The following is a 16,795-nucleotide window of genomic DNA, read 5'->3' as shown; positions in this document are numbered from 1 at the left end:
TCTTATAAGTTATTGTTATTAGATTTTAAATAAATCCTTAAATTTTGACCATATGCCGTTCTTTAAAGGAACACGCCGACTTATTGGGAATTTAGCTTATTCACTGTAACCCCAGAGTAAGACAAGTCGATACATACCCTTCTCATCTCCGTGCGTGCTGTAACGCTGCCTGACGGCTCCAGCATTAGCTTAGCCCAGCACAGAACCTGCAGGTAACTGGTTCCAACTAGCCTACTGCTCCCAATTGTGACAAAAGTGACAAAATAACTCCAACATGTTCCTATTTACATGTTGTGATTTGTATAATCACAGCGTGTACAAAAAAACAACGTAACTTGAGACACAGCCATCTTCTAACAGTAAACAAACCGGGAACTATATTCTCAGACAGGCTTGCTGCGAGCATATCACTCCGCCCAAGTACTATATTCTTCCGCCTGAGAATATAGTTCCCGGTTTGTTTACAGTTAGAAGAAGGCTGTGTCTCATGTTACGTTTTTTGTACACGCTGTGACTCTATAAATCACAACATGTAAATAGGAACATGTTGGTGTTATTTTGTCACTTATTCGGAGCAGTAGGATTACTGGAACCATTCACCTGCAGGTTCTGTGCTGGCCTGATGCCGCTGGAGCCGTCACACAGCCTTACAACACGCACAGAGATGAGAAGGGTATGTATGGACTTTTCTAACTCTGGGGGTTACGGTGAATAAGCTAAATTCCCAATAAGTCGGCGTGTTCCTTTAATGTCGTTGACTGTCATTTTATGCTCTTCTTGTGTTCAAGGCACCGTTAAGGCACCGGCATCGTTTTAAAAGTATCGCTTTAGCAACGGTATCGGAAAAAACACAAACAATACTCAATCCTAATTAAAAGCAGAGCAGCATGATTGAGAGCGCAGTGAGAGCCGGCCTGACCTGTGTTGCAGGTGCTGCCCCCCCAGCCTGAGGGGCAGCTGCACAGGAAGGAGTCTCCATGGTCGTAACACGTCCCACCATTGCTGCAGGTAGTGGAGTCGCACTGGCTCTCACCTGAAACGAGGCAGCGTGGGAAAAAGATTTTTAAACATTTGACTCTGTTCCAGTGTTGATTAGTGATTACGGCAGCTCCCAAAGCACAGTTCAGAGACGCCGTCAGAGGGAAGAACAAGCCTGCACAGCAGCCAGCGAGGGCATGGTGCCACGTAGAGAAGATTAAGAGGCTAAGGTAGTTAAAAAATGTAAGACCTGACATGTTGTAGAACATGGAAACTAAGGACAGAGACTCATGGGCTCTACTTCAATTTTTGTTCACTCACCTATTTTCTGCACTATAACAATTAAAACAATCATTTTCACAGACTAATGCACTCTTCACAGATATGCATATTTCCACATATCGTATTTAGTGTTTCCCCCGGTGGCAAGTGTCAAGTTTTTTTTTAAGGGGCCCGGCTTGGGAACAGTCAGACTGATGGCAGCATTAATGTAGAGCAGCGTTCTGTGATAACAGAATCATGGACGGAATAGCAAAATTAAGAATTCAAAAAAGGTTTAAGACAGATTTCATAGGGCCCCACATTAAGTCAGTGCTAAAAGCTAACTGGAAAATGTTAAAAAAAAATATGACTATGTTTCCAACCGAGCCGCCCCACTGAAACTGTAGTTTAAAAAACGTCTTAAAATACATTCAAAAAGAATTCCCAGTGACTTAAGCCTGGTAGGGCAAAACACTGGGGGAAACCCTGGTGTTTACAAAGACATCCACAGACACACATGTACAGTAGTCACTGATGTCTTCCTAGTCTCGCATTGCCAGACCTCTCTCCACAACACAGGAGGAAGGTCGGCCGAATTTCTGGTGGCACCTAAACAATCCCGGAAATGAAACGTCGTGGATATAGACTAATGTCTTCCGTAACACATTAACATATGAACTTACGCGAGTGGCAGGTCTTTCCTTTCCAGTTGTCCACACAGTTGCAGTAGAAGTCATTCAGCAGATCGACACATTGGCCTCCATTCTGACAGGGGCTCCTGTTGCACTCGTTCACATCTGGAACAAAGTGAAATTAATTGAATTTTGATCGCGATTTCCATTTCAGCTCCTAACGATGATCACAAATACAATGTAATCGAGACAACTTGGAAGTGAACTATTATTTTGTCTTGAAGGGGAATTCAAAAAGTTCAACGGGAAAAGTTTTAAAGGCACATTTCACAGTTCAAGGTTTTTTCACTGTTGATTTGTTTCACTGTTTTTTAACTTCAACAAAAGTCAACAAATAACCGTTTAAATGTGATTTAAATATTGTCCAAAATAATTGTGATTATGCTTTATTTATTTATTTTCATAATCGAGCAGCCCTACTGTAAACTAAGTACAAAACAGATTTAGAATCAGTCAGCTGGTCAAGTCGCCCATCCCCCGCTTGATTTCCTCTCTAAAACAAATCCTCCATTGTTTGGTCTTCCCATAAGATTTTAAGACTGCTGATCGTTCGTCTGCTGCTGGAAGCCATTGATGGGTTCTCCAGTGGTGGAATGGAACTAAGTACATTTACTTACTTACTTTACTTACATTTACAGTACTTTTGTACTGTACTTAAGTACAAATGTTGAGGTACTTATACTTTACTAGAGTCTTTTCTTTTCATGCCACGTTCTACTTCTACTGCGCTACTTTCAGAGAACATTTTTACTTTTTACTCCACTACATTCATCTGACAGCTTTAGTTACTTTAGTTACTAGTTACTTTACAAATAATATTTTTGCACACAAGACACATGTGGTTTATGAAATCTGATGTTTTAATATAAATGAAACTAGCCAACAATATAACAGCCTGTGAGGAATAACGGCGACCCCCGAAAACCCAGTTCTCAGACACACACAGACACACACTCACCAACATCACACAGACTGCCCTCCCAGCCGTCTGGGCAGAAACACTGGAAGGAGTTGATCCCATCGATGCAAGTACCTCCGTTCTTACAGGGAGATGGCGCACAGTCGTTAATGTCTGCAGGCAGAGAGATGTCAAGTTATTTATTACACTTTTTAATTAGTTGTTCAATTTTCAAAAAGCTTAAACTCTAAAGAATTCAAAATATTCCTGAGTTTGGCCTGCTGTTTTGTTTTGCTCTTATTATTTACTCTCTGCTCCGCCGCTGTCTGAGCATCAGCTTTGTGTCTAAGATGTTAACAAATAAAATTTCAGCCACTACGCTGTGGTCTTTTTGACAAGTAAAAAAACAAAACATATTGTATAAATATATAAAAAACAAGATTTAGTGTAGTTTGATTTTGAGAACATATATTTTAAAAGCATCCATGTTTTTTGTTTTCCTTCTGCTGTAGACTAAACAGAGAGTGATGATAAGTGAAACTAAGGTCTGAATTACCGTAAGATTCATGTGGTTGCCAGTGATGGTAACTGTTGATAAATATAGTGTGTGTGTGTGTGTGTGTGTGTGTGTGTGTGTGTGTGTGTGTGTGTGTGTGTGTGTGTGTGTTTAGCTAATAATGACTCACTCTCGTGGCAGTAGGTGCCAGTGAATCCCGGCTCACAGGAGCAGCTGAAGTTCCCGGCAGGCAGGCTGATGCAGCGGCCGTGGGGACCGCATACATTGGATGAGATGTGCCACACGCGCTTTTGGGTGTCGTTGGTAGCCACGGCTACTGTGCAACTGTCAATCACTTGGAGTGACAGAAGAGAAAAAGAGATCAACATGGCAGAAAGTTGGAATAGAGAGTATGTGTCTCTTAACGTCCACAGCTGGTTAATTCAAATTAGGGCTGTCGATCATTTAAAATTTTAAGTTAACTCGCAATAATCGCAAATAAATCACACTTTTTAAAAAAATCTGTTCTAAATGTACTTTAAAGGATATTTCTCAGTTTTTTTAATGCTCAAGTGGTATTTGAGACTTCTCACATCAGTCAGTACATTAACATAACTTACTACTTACTAACTAAACATAGTCTTGTGGAGAGAACCATCTGAAAGCGCTTTGAAACTCAACTTGCCACTCAAAAGACCCTTTTCTTTTATCCATTCCTGCTCAAGTAGCTTTGTTTCTACTAGACATCCACCATTAAAATATATTTGAAGACATAGATGTCAAGGATCCTCCAGGTGTGGTGTTACCTTGACAATGGTTGGTCTTGCAGTGGTCCTTGAGCTCCGAACACGTTTTGCCCTCGTAATCGTCCGGGCAGCTGCAGTAGAAGTCTCCCATCAGGCTGTGGCACTGGGCCTTATTTTGACATGGGTTCGGGCTGCACGGGTCATTCTGCACCTACCGAAAACAGGGAGGTAGAGGTGAGTTGTGTGCAAGTGAGTCTCACATAGCCAGACCTTCCTCCACAGTCCATACAGCATTCTGTGATGGGAAAAAAACATCTCTCTGGTTTATTTGGTATTTCTTGGGCGGCATAGCATCTGGATGGAACTTGTTTTGGTGGAACATGTGTATGTTCAAAGGTTGTTTTAGTCTTGCAAGAGAAAACTCAGATTGGACAGATAGTCTCGCTAGCTGTCTGGATTTACCCTGCAGAGATCTGAGGAGCAGTTAACCGTACTTCTCATAAATCCAGCGGAGTTTAAAATTACAACACAAAGAAAGCGAAAGGCAGAAAATGAGGGACATCTGGCCGATCCTCCGCCGGCACCGGAACTATCCCATAAATGAAACGTTGTCGATATAGACTATGTGCAAGTGTACGCACCAAACGTTTTTCCCCCTGTGTATCTTACACTATCCTCACCTCACAGGTTGTACCAGCGAAGCCCTGCGGGCATTCACACATGAACCCCTCCAGCAGGGCATGGCAGCGCCCACCGTTCCTACACGGACTGCTGGCACAGCGGTTTCTCTGAACCTCGCAGTCGCGACCCACGAACCCCGCCTGGCAAACACACTGGTAGTCTCTGGCCACCTCCTGAAACAAAAACAAACATACACATTACATTACACTCAGGTGCAGATAATCAAAGAGGCAGGGCTTCAAATGTATAATTATTTTCAGATAAAGTGAGAAGTGTCCTTTATGATCAAAGAAAAACAAGCACCCAACAGCACGTGTAAATCCCCAAACATCCTCCCAGCTCAGTGTTGTGATGTGTTCAAAGGCTCTTTTATGGACGCTGTTGAGTTTCAGAACATCAACACTGGGCAGGACAGAGATTTGGGGATATTGAGAGCTAGAGAGAGAGGTCTGACAAGTACTTGGGATCATCTCTAATCTTGTTCCAACTCCATTACCGCATCATGTTGCATTCAAACATTAAAAATAATGTAACAAAGATCTCAGTGTTAATGAAAGCTCACCTTGCAGGTCCCTCCGTTCTGACACTGACCATGGCAGCTGTTCATGTCTGAGAAGAAAAGACACAGAGAAATCATCAGGTTTGAGTTGTGGAGCAGGCATTGGTGCTGGAACATGCAGATGCTACAGAAAAAGTGGTCGACACAACCAAAAGCAAAACGAGCCATGCCTGAGGAAATGTTAGATGCAGATTCAGAGGTGCAGAACATGCAATGAAACCAAACTACACAACTCACAACAACCCTTCAAGATTTCCTCTAAAAAAGATTTACAACATTTAGGAAAAAAGGCAAAAGTTTTATAGCTTAGAAGAATTTGGGCAGGGTGTGGCAGGCATCAACAGCCGTCTGAGAGGCAAGAGAAAGATTATGAATGGAGAGCTGAAGACCAGACCTCTGGGCTAACTAGCCTCTGTTCTACTGGCATCTTTAATTCATTTTCCCATACAGGGTTTCAGCCACAACATGTTACTGTTGTTTTTGCACCCACGTAAAGGCCTAGATTTTAGTTTAGCATGCTGTCAAAGCCTGATGGAGCTGTAGTAAAACAAGTTTCTGTGGCGAGATTAATGAGTACTTTAGCGACGGGTAATATTTAAACAAGAAAAAGTCTATGGGTCTTAGTCATTAGCATGCTATCAAAGCCCAATGGGAGCTGCACAATATTTATTCCCACTGTACTACATAGTAGAATTTAAAAAACTTGCCATTTTAAGCAAGAAAAAGCACAGATTATTTTGCTAGCATTCAGCTACAACATATGAGTAGCCATTAGCTTGTTGTCAAAGCCTTATTGGAGTGGCAATAACACATATTTTTTGTCCATAAGATAAACTACTGTACTACATATTGTATTAAGCAAAAAAAAAAAAGACTACGATTATTTTTACTAGCATTGTCAGCAACAACTGGCAATTGCTGCTGTCAAAGCCTAAGGGAAGCTGTCGCTGGGTGGTTGTAGTGTTTAAATTGATCAAAGTGTTAAGATTTTACTGTTCAGTATAATGATATATTGTAATGTATATTCGAATATGGACACAGAAACATTTTAGAACGAGTGATAAATGAATGAGAAGCGAGAAGGAGCTAGCAGAACAGAAGCTAGCCAGCAAGGAGAACAGGACTCGGGGCTAACGGTGCTACAGGCAAATGGAAAGAGGCTGGAGGCTAATAGGTAGCTGGATTGATACTAACTGATGTCACAGTTCTGGCCAACCCATCCACGAAAGCAGGCACAGTGATATCCACCAATCATGTTTTTGCAAGAGTAAGCATTGAGGCAAGGCTTCCCCGCACACTCATTAACGTCTGCAAAATGGAGACGAGAGACACAAAGAGAATGAATGAGAGAGCTGAGAACCTGCTGAGAAGCCCCGTCACCAAGCGTAGCTTCATGTCGTACAACACACTGAAATCACGGCTGAAGATTGTAGGTCTTTTCTGAACTCTAACTACTACTGTTTGTTGTTGTCTTTTTTTTTTCGTTGCTGGTTTTATATACCTGCTACCAAACTTTCCAACTACGGCCTCCGTTACAGAAATGTTCCATAATGACTGTTTGAAAAGAGCTGCAATGCTTGCACGATATTTGACTGGTCTGCAGTACGTTTTAAAGGGTGCATCAGTAAAGGACATGAAAACTTATTTTGCAGCTCAATAATTGTTGTTTTTCAAGTCCTTTTGTTCCTCCTCATTAGCAAAACCAATCCAAAACAATGTGGAACATTTAGATCTCTTAATATGCATATTTAAGCCTTTCTGTTAAGGTGACCAGATTAATTTACATTATTTGGTACTATGTAGTCAGATTCATGACATTTATGGGTAAACGACCCAGGGGTCTTTTTCAAACATGTCAAATTGCCAGAACATTTACAGGGTGTAGTTCATGTCTGACAGGGTTTCCATCTCCCCCACTGCTCTATCCTCACCCCCAGGGTTAATGTCATTCTATTGCATTCCCTAAAGGCCAACCTGCGGCATTCCAAGTGGTCAGTTTCAGAGGCAGCTATCGCCGCGCCCACCACGACGCTGCGCTTACTATAAACCGACACAGTGCATTAATACTACTCCCAGGAGGTAGGCGGCACCTGTTGGTCTGCTGAAACTAAACACCCCCAACCCATTCCCAAAAACCCGACCTCTCCCCACTACCACTGCCCCTCCTCATCATCCCGCTCTCTTCCAGGTACCACCCCGCTCTCTTAAAAGGGGAAGTGCTCAGAGAAGAACAGAATCCGTAACACAAACCGAAGCATTTCGGTTGCTTCCCGCGCGTGTTTACAGGTTATAAAGCGTTTCCTGGCAGAGGTCGGAGGGGGTGAGGGCTCCGCTATGTTGTGGCGTCGCTTCACCGTAGCGTACATACAACCCTGTTACGCCCAGTCTGGAGCCAAAGATAACCCCCTGCAGGCGTATATTTTGTCCCAAGGCTAGCAGTTGCCAGGCGAGGGGTTATTTTTAGCTTTACTCAAGTCACCTGGCTCGACACACACACACACACACACACACACACACACACACACACACACACACACACACACACACACACTTGAAATCAGTGACCCTCCTGCAGTAATTCTACTGGTTAAACGACACGGCAGATAAACAAACACCCAGATATGCTGTAACTATGCAAGCAAATGGGATTCCTGGAATGAATTCGGAAGCATGGCATTCACTGTAGGTGCAACACACAGAATCACACCGGCTTTATCACAGCAAAACATCATCCAACATGCAACAATGTGTTGAATCAGGGAATCAGGATTACACCAAATATATACATTTAAAACGTGTTTTCCCTTAAAAATGTTGTGAATCAAATCGGACAATTTGCCTCGTGATATTTTACAATCATCAGATGTGCACAAATGAGCCTACTTTAAATGTACAAAGCATGTCATGTTATCTTTGATCACAGCATATTAGTCAATCCCTCAGTGAGACGTACCTATCTGGCAGGTCTTGCCTGTCCACTGTGGAGGGCAGAGACATTCGAAGCCGTTCTCCATGTCCATGCAGGTTCCGCCCTGAGCACAGGGGCTGGAGGCACACTCATCTGTGTCTGAAATACATACCAGACGGATGTTGAAGCCTTTATCACTTAAGAAAAACTCATACTCCAGCTACCACAGGTGACACTGAGTTAGGTTTGCATACTCAATCAGCCTCTTCGGAAGGTATCCAGCTGGTTCTCTTTAAACTGGTAAAATTAGCCTGTTTAGTTTTGTTCCGGTTACACTTTACTTGAAGGTATCTACATAAGAGTGACATGACACTGTCATGAACGTGTCATACACATTATAAACAAGTCATAAACGTTTATGACATAACGCTTCTTTTAGTAAGTGTCTATTGTTTTTTGTCATGACAAGTTACGGTTAGGGTTCATGTGTCAGGACTGTGTCATGTGACTCTTGGGTAGATACCTTCAAGTAAAGTGTTACCTTTGTTTCTAACTTACAAAATTCTGTAACTTCCGAAAGATTTATGTTTTTAAATGTATTGAGTTGCGTGGACTGAAATGCTGAATGTATGTTTTCAAGTAATGACCCCAGGAAGATTAGCTGTGCTTAAGGGCACAGCTAATTAGGATTACTAATTAGCTGTGCCACTTCACTTCAATCATAAAACCACTCATAGAAAAAATACTGTAAACTACATACTGCCACGAATAAAAATCAGGTGGAATAATACTAAATCCTGTCATTTAAAAAAAAAAAGTAACTTTATTTTTTGGATAAAAAAAATGTCACATTTAAAGAAATTACTCCTAAAAAAATATCAGAACAGGTTGTTGAAATCCCCAAACTTCCAGAAAATAACTTCTGAGGACAGAACCTCAATGTCCTGACATTAGAATGGATTAGAAGGGATTAGAAGTGGAAAAAGACCTAGTTTTAACTCCCAAACAGAAGCACAAAGCTCCTGACGTGGAGCATCGAGAGGGGACACATAACATAACAGAACAGAAGATGCTAGATCTCATTGCCCCCCACCTTTAGCACAGGTCGGCCCGGACCAGCCTGCCGGACAGTGACACTCAAAGCCTGATGGGACTTCGTGGCACGTTCCTCCGCTGGCACAAGGGTTGGAAACACAGGCGTGCTCCGCTAGAGAAAAAAAAAAGTAGGAATGCTCATAAATCTTCCATCAGCTCCTCAGAACTTTGCCCTGAGCGTGGCGCAGAAACCTGGATTTGGGAGCTGTTTTTTTGGTCTTCTTTTCTTTAGAGACTCACCGATCTCGCAGTTCTTGCCAGAGTAGCCGTCTGGACAGGCGCAGTTATACTCGTCTGGCTCTGTGTTCATACACGTGCCTCCGTTCTTACAGGGTCGGTTGGTCCCACAGTAGTTCAGGTCTGCACAGCAAAGAACACTGATGTGACCCACTCTGTGTGCGTCGATGTCACACACACACAGTTAACAAATTACACACAACCAGGGTTTTTCCTGGCTCAGAATGGGCCTTTGGGGGGGGACTACACAAGGCTGTAAGTAAAGGCAATGAGTCTGTTCTACCTCATTTGACAGAAGTCTATGCATTTACCTGTTATTTCTGACAATTTGATAAACAAAAAAACGTATATTATGCTTGAGTAAATAAAACCCTAATTAAAAATGTTTACGGTACAGCCTGCCTCTCCTGGTGACTTAAAAAAGTGAGATTAGCTCTCATATTCAAGGTTATGTTCTGCTTGTTTAACGGTTGTTTGGTAACTTGCTCTTGAACACATTTGGATGGATGGATGTGAATTGCTTTTTTAATTCTCAATTCTTGAAATTTTGGTGCTGGTGATTTTCCTTTGGGGCTGGCTAAAAACCTCTTTTGGGGGAGTGAAAAGTTCCTTTATGAAGGAAAAACCCTGACATCTTGCCACAGTGACATTTAGGGCAGAATATACCAGACCACTAAGTGATGGAACAATTGTTGTGTACAAAATCTTATCGGACTAAAACATCATGGAAATGCTTTTACTTCTCATTATGCTGCAGTTGTGTTTAACAGCCGTACACAATAACTTGCTGTTAGAGGCTCCATTTCATTTTTTTCCCCTCCCAAATCATATGATTGTGGGTTACAAGGAACACAACGTAGGAGCATATTTACAGAAAAAAGCCATTCCTATTTTAGTGTTCTGCATTTGGACCAATAACACCGTGTCCTCATGCCACTTATGATAGGTTTAAAGGAGCATTTTTGCCCATTTTCTAGCCCATATACTGGAAATCAAAAAATACTTCACAATAACTGCACACCATTGCTTTCCATTCCACAGCATGACATTCAAATGGCAAACTCTAGAGTTGTGAAATCTATCACAGTGAGTATCAAGTCAGCATTCATTTTAAAGGAACACACCGACTAATTGGGAATTTAGCTTATTCACCGTAAGCCCCAGAGTTAGACAAGTCGATACATATCCTTCCATTTACATACCCTTCTAATCTCAGTGCGTGCTGTAAGGCTGTCTGACGGCCCCAGCGGCAACAGCCCATCACACAAAATTCAGGTGAATGGTTCCAGCAATCCTACTGCTCCGAATTGTGACAAAAGTGACAAAATAACGGCAACATGTTATTTACATGTTGTGATTTGTAGACTCACAGCATGTACAAAAAACAACGTAATATGAGACACAGCCATCTTCTAACCCTAAACAAACCGGGAACTATATTACTGTGTCTCATGTTACGTTGTTTTTTGTACACGCTTTGACTCTACAAATCAAAACATGTAAATAGGAACATGTTGGTGTTATTTTGTCACTTATTCGGAGCAGTAGGATTACTGGAACCATTCACCTGCATGTTATGTGATGGCCTGCTGCCACAGGGGCCGTCACACAGCGTTACTGAACGCACAGAGATGAGAAGGGTATGTATCGACTTGTCTAACTTTGGGGGTTACGGTGAATAAGCTAAATTCCCAATAAGTCGGCGTGTTCCTTTAAACAAGGTGACTAACATCTTGCACAATATTCACGTCAATACAACTCCAGCAAGTTTCTGCTTAATGCTTTTAGGACTCCATGGAAAAACAACGGAAACCAATATCTGTTAGTCTTTGAAATATACCGAAGAAATCATTTGTATGCCCAAAATTAACTCCAAATGACCTGAAGAAAGGCCTTTTTAGACAAGAGGTCAAAAATGTTATCAGGAATCTGAAGCCAGTCCAGTTGCTTTTGACTTTTAGCACTTGTAGCTTCAACGTCCATCAGTTTGTACAGAGCTGCCCCCCTCAACCCAGAACACACTGCAGCAGGATCTAAAACTGTCCAGCTTGCTCCCACTACAGGATTTTAAACTTTAAACTAAGGGCACTAGAAAAAAAACATTTTTGGAATCTTGTTTTAGTGTTATAGGTCTACTTGGCACTTTCGTTTTAAATCTTGTATATAGTAAATCTTTTGTATACTATTGTAATCGGTTTGTCTGTCTGTAACTGTTGCTGTGTATTGTCCCAAACAGGTCTCTCTTGATAATGAAACCCTGTGTCTCTATGAGATTACCTGTATAAATAAAGGTTAAATAAAAAAGAGATCCAAAAGAGATCTGACCTTTGTCACAGAGCAGACCGCCCCAGTTCTTCTCACAGGTGCACTGCCAGGGCTCGTTGCAGGTACCGTGAACACAGCCCGGATACGGCAGGCACTCGTCACAGTGCGGGCCCTGCCAGCCGTAGTTACACCTGCAACACACCGCAGATTCACATTCAGATGCAGAAAACGTTATGGTCTCTCAGGACGGAAAAATCGTCTTAGACGTGGCCTCAACATACCTTGCAAAAACAAAACTCGGACAGTAAACATGCAAAGCTTATAAATTCATTTACACTGTAAAAAAAAAAAAAATACAACATGTGTGTGCAAAGTGACATAGTGTTTGTGTGTGTCATTACTTTTTTTTTATTGAAGGTGTTTATAGCAGTAGCAATGAAGGAGTGTTTGAAAGTGTTTTTCTTGGCTAGAGGGACGGTTAGTTTATATCAGGGAAATATACTGTACACCTGGGAGGGATGCTGGTACTTCAATGTATTTATTTCCTTCTTTTAGGTTTGTCGTCAACTAAAAAAATTCTTACTCGACTCAGCCTCATACCATTTTTTATCGACTAGTCGATTAGTTGCTTCAATTGACAGATCTGTAAAAGTGAGTTTCTCCACAAAGAATCATGCAAAAGCCCCACTTTGGTTTACCAGAGATGTACTCATAAGTTTCTTGGAAATCATTCAGCATGGAAAAAGCAACGACTAAACAATTCTTAGTCGACTAACCGCTATTTTCAACCAGACGCGTCCGCGCTGCGTTCCGGAGGCTTTCTGAGACGCTCCTGCCGTGGAATCGCACCGCGGATCAAAGCACAGACGCGCCCGGTGGAGAATCGGAGTAAGACGGGGCAGCACTACCTTTTTTCCTATCTTAATTTCTTTCTTCTTTCCTTCTGGAAGTGATCTGAAACCCCAAACTAGAGATGGGAGGAAGTACTTTGCCCGTAATGGCAAAACAAAACTTTGTTTCTTCACAGGTATATTTTACTAAAAGGTGTTTGCTTAATTACTTGAAATGAATTCATTATTTCCACTGTTTTAATGTCGCTTTTACGTCAGTGAAATACTTGAATGCTTATGCAGAAATAAGTGCCTCTTATTTCACCGATGCACTGACAATGTGTTCTAGTTTACAGCTCCAGCCTGAGGGCATATCACGCACACAGATGCACTTAATAACGCGGCGGGAGTCGGCCATGAAAAACAGAGAGAGTTATGTAGTGATAATAGACAAGGTAATACTTTTACAATGTGTGAAAACACAGAGGGGCGCTCAACGTCGGGGCAGCATGCCAGTGAAACGTCCCCCGATAAGCATGAAGAATCCATGGAAGACATGTGGAGTAGAAATGTCCAGAGAACACAGGAGAGTTGATTGAGTCGCAGCCGAATGTCACAGCAGTAAACGGCCGACAGAACGTCTTCATCAAGGTGGATGACATGTTTGCTGCAGCTCCTAATCTTAGAACACACAGTGCCAGGGGACATTCCTGAGCAAAGAGAATGTGTTTGTGTGTGTGTGTGTGTGCGCACAATATATCTTTTTTTAGTTTTTTATCATCATCGCAATATCAACTTGTGCAATAAACACATCGCTAAAGGGTGCAACATGTCGTGAGAGACACAGAGATTTTTTTGTGTTAGTTGAAAGAAAATATTGGTAGAAAACTGCACTTTAAAAACAGTCATTCTTTTTTTAGTGGTGCCTTTTATATTCAATTCAATGTTCAATGTGTTCAATAAAAGACTGTTGGAAATGATTTTCTTTCGTTTATTTTAAATTCAACAAGCAATTTGTTGTATTTTAGCAGAATGCAGAAAGCAGCAAAAATGCAGAATTGAGTACACCAATATACTTAGTTATCGCTAGTAATATCGTTATTGCGATACTCAACGTTATCGCATATTTTCCTCATATCGTGCAGCCCTAGTGTGTGTGTGTGTGTGTGTGTGTGTGTGGTTGTAGTCCGTGCGTCCCCTATCATGCAGCTAACAACACATACAAGCATTCAGGTTCATATTTGACTGCATTTTTCGTCTTTGAGGGTTGCCGTGAGTAACTAAAAGCTTTCGTATGAAATGATTTCTGTCCTTAATTGAACCCTCACAACTTGTTTTTAACTGATTTCTTTTCAGTAAAAATGGACTCAAATCTGCTTCGAACATTCAAACGTGTTTTCAGTAATGTCGACTCGTCTGTATCTTGAAATGACAAATAATAAGGCATGTCCCTGCACTACAATCAAGTGAAATCAGGCTTTTAAAAAATACCAACAGGCTTCAGTTGAGTATTTTTCTCACTTTTTATATGAAATAGGGCTGCAATTAAAACTTATTGTAATCATTCATTCATTTCTTCCTCTTTAAATTGCTTGTTTTATCCAATAATAAGACGCTAAGCGCTCCCCAAAAGACAAACGTGACTTGCTAAGAAGGTTTTTTTGTTGCAGTTGTGTCGCGTGTCTCTACTGGGCCCTCTGCCTGTGTCGCCAGCTCGGTGGAGGTCAGACTTGGAATGAGGGGAACGAGGGGTTTGTGGAGCGACGGGTTAGTCCTCTCCAAGGGGAGGCCAGCGAAGGGTTAGCTAATCTGTTGGTTTATGGCAGCACTCTGTTATTCCAAGGCCAGTGCTAACCTTGCCCCACCTGTCCTGTCATTTCTCCGTCGGGGCTATTTTGGGGAGCAACCCACGACCAACACCCCCCACCTCCCCACCCACCACTGTGCCTCCACTCCGGCTCACAAACACTTCAAAATGGACGCCGACCAAACACTCCCAGCAGCAGTATAGTGTTCTGCAGTACGCTGGGAAGCCTTTTTTTTTTTTTTTTTTTTTGGAATCAACTTATATGTGTCTATTTATCCAAATTGCATACGACATATTTCAATAATCTCTACTGTTTTCTGTTAGTGCAGATTTTTTTTTTTTTATAATTTGGGACCTTTAATCACCTATCACACTATATATGAGCTAGAAAAGTCTACGGTATATGGGTAGTTCATTTATGAGACACTCATGAACAAAGAGTCACATGATAAAAAAGAACCAAGGTTTGCCCATGTGAAAGCATGCACGACAAGTTTTTGTGTCATGCACAATTTGTAAGCTGAAACGCCTTAAACTGCATACAACCGCAACGACTTTAATCTGCTCTCGCTCGGTGAGGTGTGTGTGTGTGTGTGTGTGTGTGTGTGTGTGTGTGTGTGTGTGTGTGTGTGTGTTTGACAGTGCTGTGTATTGTTTACTACAGTATGTGGTGTTGTCCGGCACTGCGGTGTGGGGCGGCGGAGCCCTGCACACTGTCAGCCGTGCCGCGGCGGTAGCAGTGTGGACAGTCTGTCTGGCTGCAGTGTGGGAGAGCAGGGAAACGGTTTGCGAGCAGCCACAGGCCAAGGGTGGCATTACCCACAAGCCCCGTCGCCGGGCTGCTGCCGTCCCATCAATGGAAGGGGGGGGCCGCGGGGGCCAGCCGGAGACGAAAATATCCCGCCTGCCCACAAACCCCCGCTCCGCTGCCCCTCAGACAAACCACACCCAGAGGACGGGCCGGCAGGGCAGGGGCAGAGGTAGAGGGGCCTGTGTGTGTGTCTCTCTGTGTGTGTGTGTGTCTGTGTGTGTCTCTCTGTGTGTGTGAGGGACCGCTGAATTATTTACAGGCAAGCCTCGCGCCCAAAATCCAGCGGACGGACTTAGCCCGCTGTTGCCTAGCTACATGTTTAGTAGTGTCACATGAGGGAGCGTAGGTTGTGAATGCGCTGTGTGTAAGAAACAAGATACCAAACACACATTTTTCGTTTTCCTCAGCCAGGCTGTTTCTCGCTCTTTCCTTTTCTCTGTGTTTAACCCCTTCAGTCTCTATTTCTCTTTTGCTCTCTTGCACTTTCTCTGACATCGCATTAACCCTAATGTGTTCAGTCCATGTCATTGTCATTGTATTGTGGATAACTCGGGGTTAGTACAACTTGGGTCTTAATTTTGTAGTTTTGGACATCATTTCTGTCAGCTCCGACACCTTTTTAATATTTGGTTAGAAACAAGCTCAGTGGTTTGAGAAAATAATTGCAGCTTGAAGGTATAGTTTAGATCTGTTTAAGTGTGGCTGTATGAGCTCCTTCTCCATAGTCAGTCAGTGTGTTAGTTACAGTAGACGGGGGTCGGCACGCCCCCAGTTTGGAGAATCAGGCAGGAGTACCGACACGGAAAATAATGTCCTGCTGTGGACGGGGGCAGTAGATAAACACATTTCAGACACATAAACAAACTGGGACTTTTGGTGACACCAGTATCGGAAAAGCATCTGATACTGCCTAAAATGCTGGTATCAGAATCGGAAAGTACTGGGGTTTGAGCACCGATCCGATGCCACTTAATTTAGCCCCTAAGAAAATCTACTTTAAAGTAGTTTATTTTTGTTCTTTTCTGTTATGACTGATTGTCAAACTGGATAGTAAAAGAAGTGGCGTTTATTGTTTGTGTTTGTTCATGTTTTACAAAGGGTTTAACTACAGTGATAGCAATCCTATCACATCCATATGGGTTTAGTAGAATACTGCTGTTAAAACATAATAATATATATGTATTTTTTAACACACTGGTATCGGATCAGAACTCGGTATCAGTCGATAGGCAAGTTCAGGTATAGGAATCGGTATCAGGAAGCAAAAAATGGTATCGGACCATCTCTAGTCAAAAGTCACACAATATCACAAACTAACTAACTAACCGATGGAGGCAGCGGTAGAGCAGCAACTCCTGTGTTCTGTGAGGTAAAATGCCTGTTTTTGTCAAAGGAGTCTGGTGGCTTCAAAGAGAGCAGAGATAACGGCTTCAGTTCCCTGTCGTAAAGAGCCTTCTGACAGCAAGGTAAAGCCGTAAAAATACTCTAAATATAGCATCCACTTAAACTGATATAGGTTTTTAAGTGTCTA

General features: G+C 42.3%; 1 protein-coding gene across 2 annotated transcripts in view; it reads right to left on the bottom strand.

The window, feature by feature from the left end:
- The window catches only part of LOC114546659 (protein jagged-2), a 76,073-nt gene that overhangs the window by 17,978 nt on the left and 41,300 nt on the right, over window positions 1-16,795 (bottom strand). The window contains exons 6-17 of one of the 2 annotated variants that reach the window (XM_028565609.1): window positions 11,877-12,007; window positions 9,555-9,674; window positions 9,313-9,426; window positions 8,265-8,378; window positions 6,506-6,619; window positions 5,315-5,361; window positions 4,752-4,925; window positions 4,132-4,282; window positions 3,516-3,680; window positions 2,890-3,003; window positions 1,923-2,036; window positions 920-1,033 (exon numbers count right to left, since the gene is read on the bottom strand). In XM_028565609.1, coding sequence (XP_028421410.1) covers window positions 920-1,033; window positions 1,923-2,036; window positions 2,890-3,003; window positions 3,516-3,680; window positions 4,132-4,282; window positions 4,752-4,925; window positions 5,315-5,361; window positions 6,506-6,619; window positions 8,265-8,378; window positions 9,313-9,426; window positions 9,555-9,674; window positions 11,877-12,007 — 1,472 coding nt within the window. The remainder of the gene's footprint in view (window positions 1-919; window positions 1,034-1,922; window positions 2,037-2,889; window positions 3,004-3,515; window positions 3,681-4,131; window positions 4,283-4,751; window positions 4,926-5,314; window positions 5,362-6,505; window positions 6,620-8,264; window positions 8,379-9,312; window positions 9,427-9,554; window positions 9,675-11,876; window positions 12,008-16,795) is intronic. The other variant, XM_028565610.1, reaches the window with a different exon arrangement.

This window comes from Perca flavescens, chromosome 20 (genome assembly GCF_004354835.1).
Source record: "Perca flavescens isolate YP-PL-M2 chromosome 20, PFLA_1.0, whole genome shotgun sequence".
In the NCBI taxonomy this organism is placed as follows: Eukaryota; Metazoa; Chordata; class Actinopteri; order Perciformes; family Percidae; genus Perca; species Perca flavescens.
This window is presented reverse-complemented; position numbering and strand designations above follow the sequence as displayed.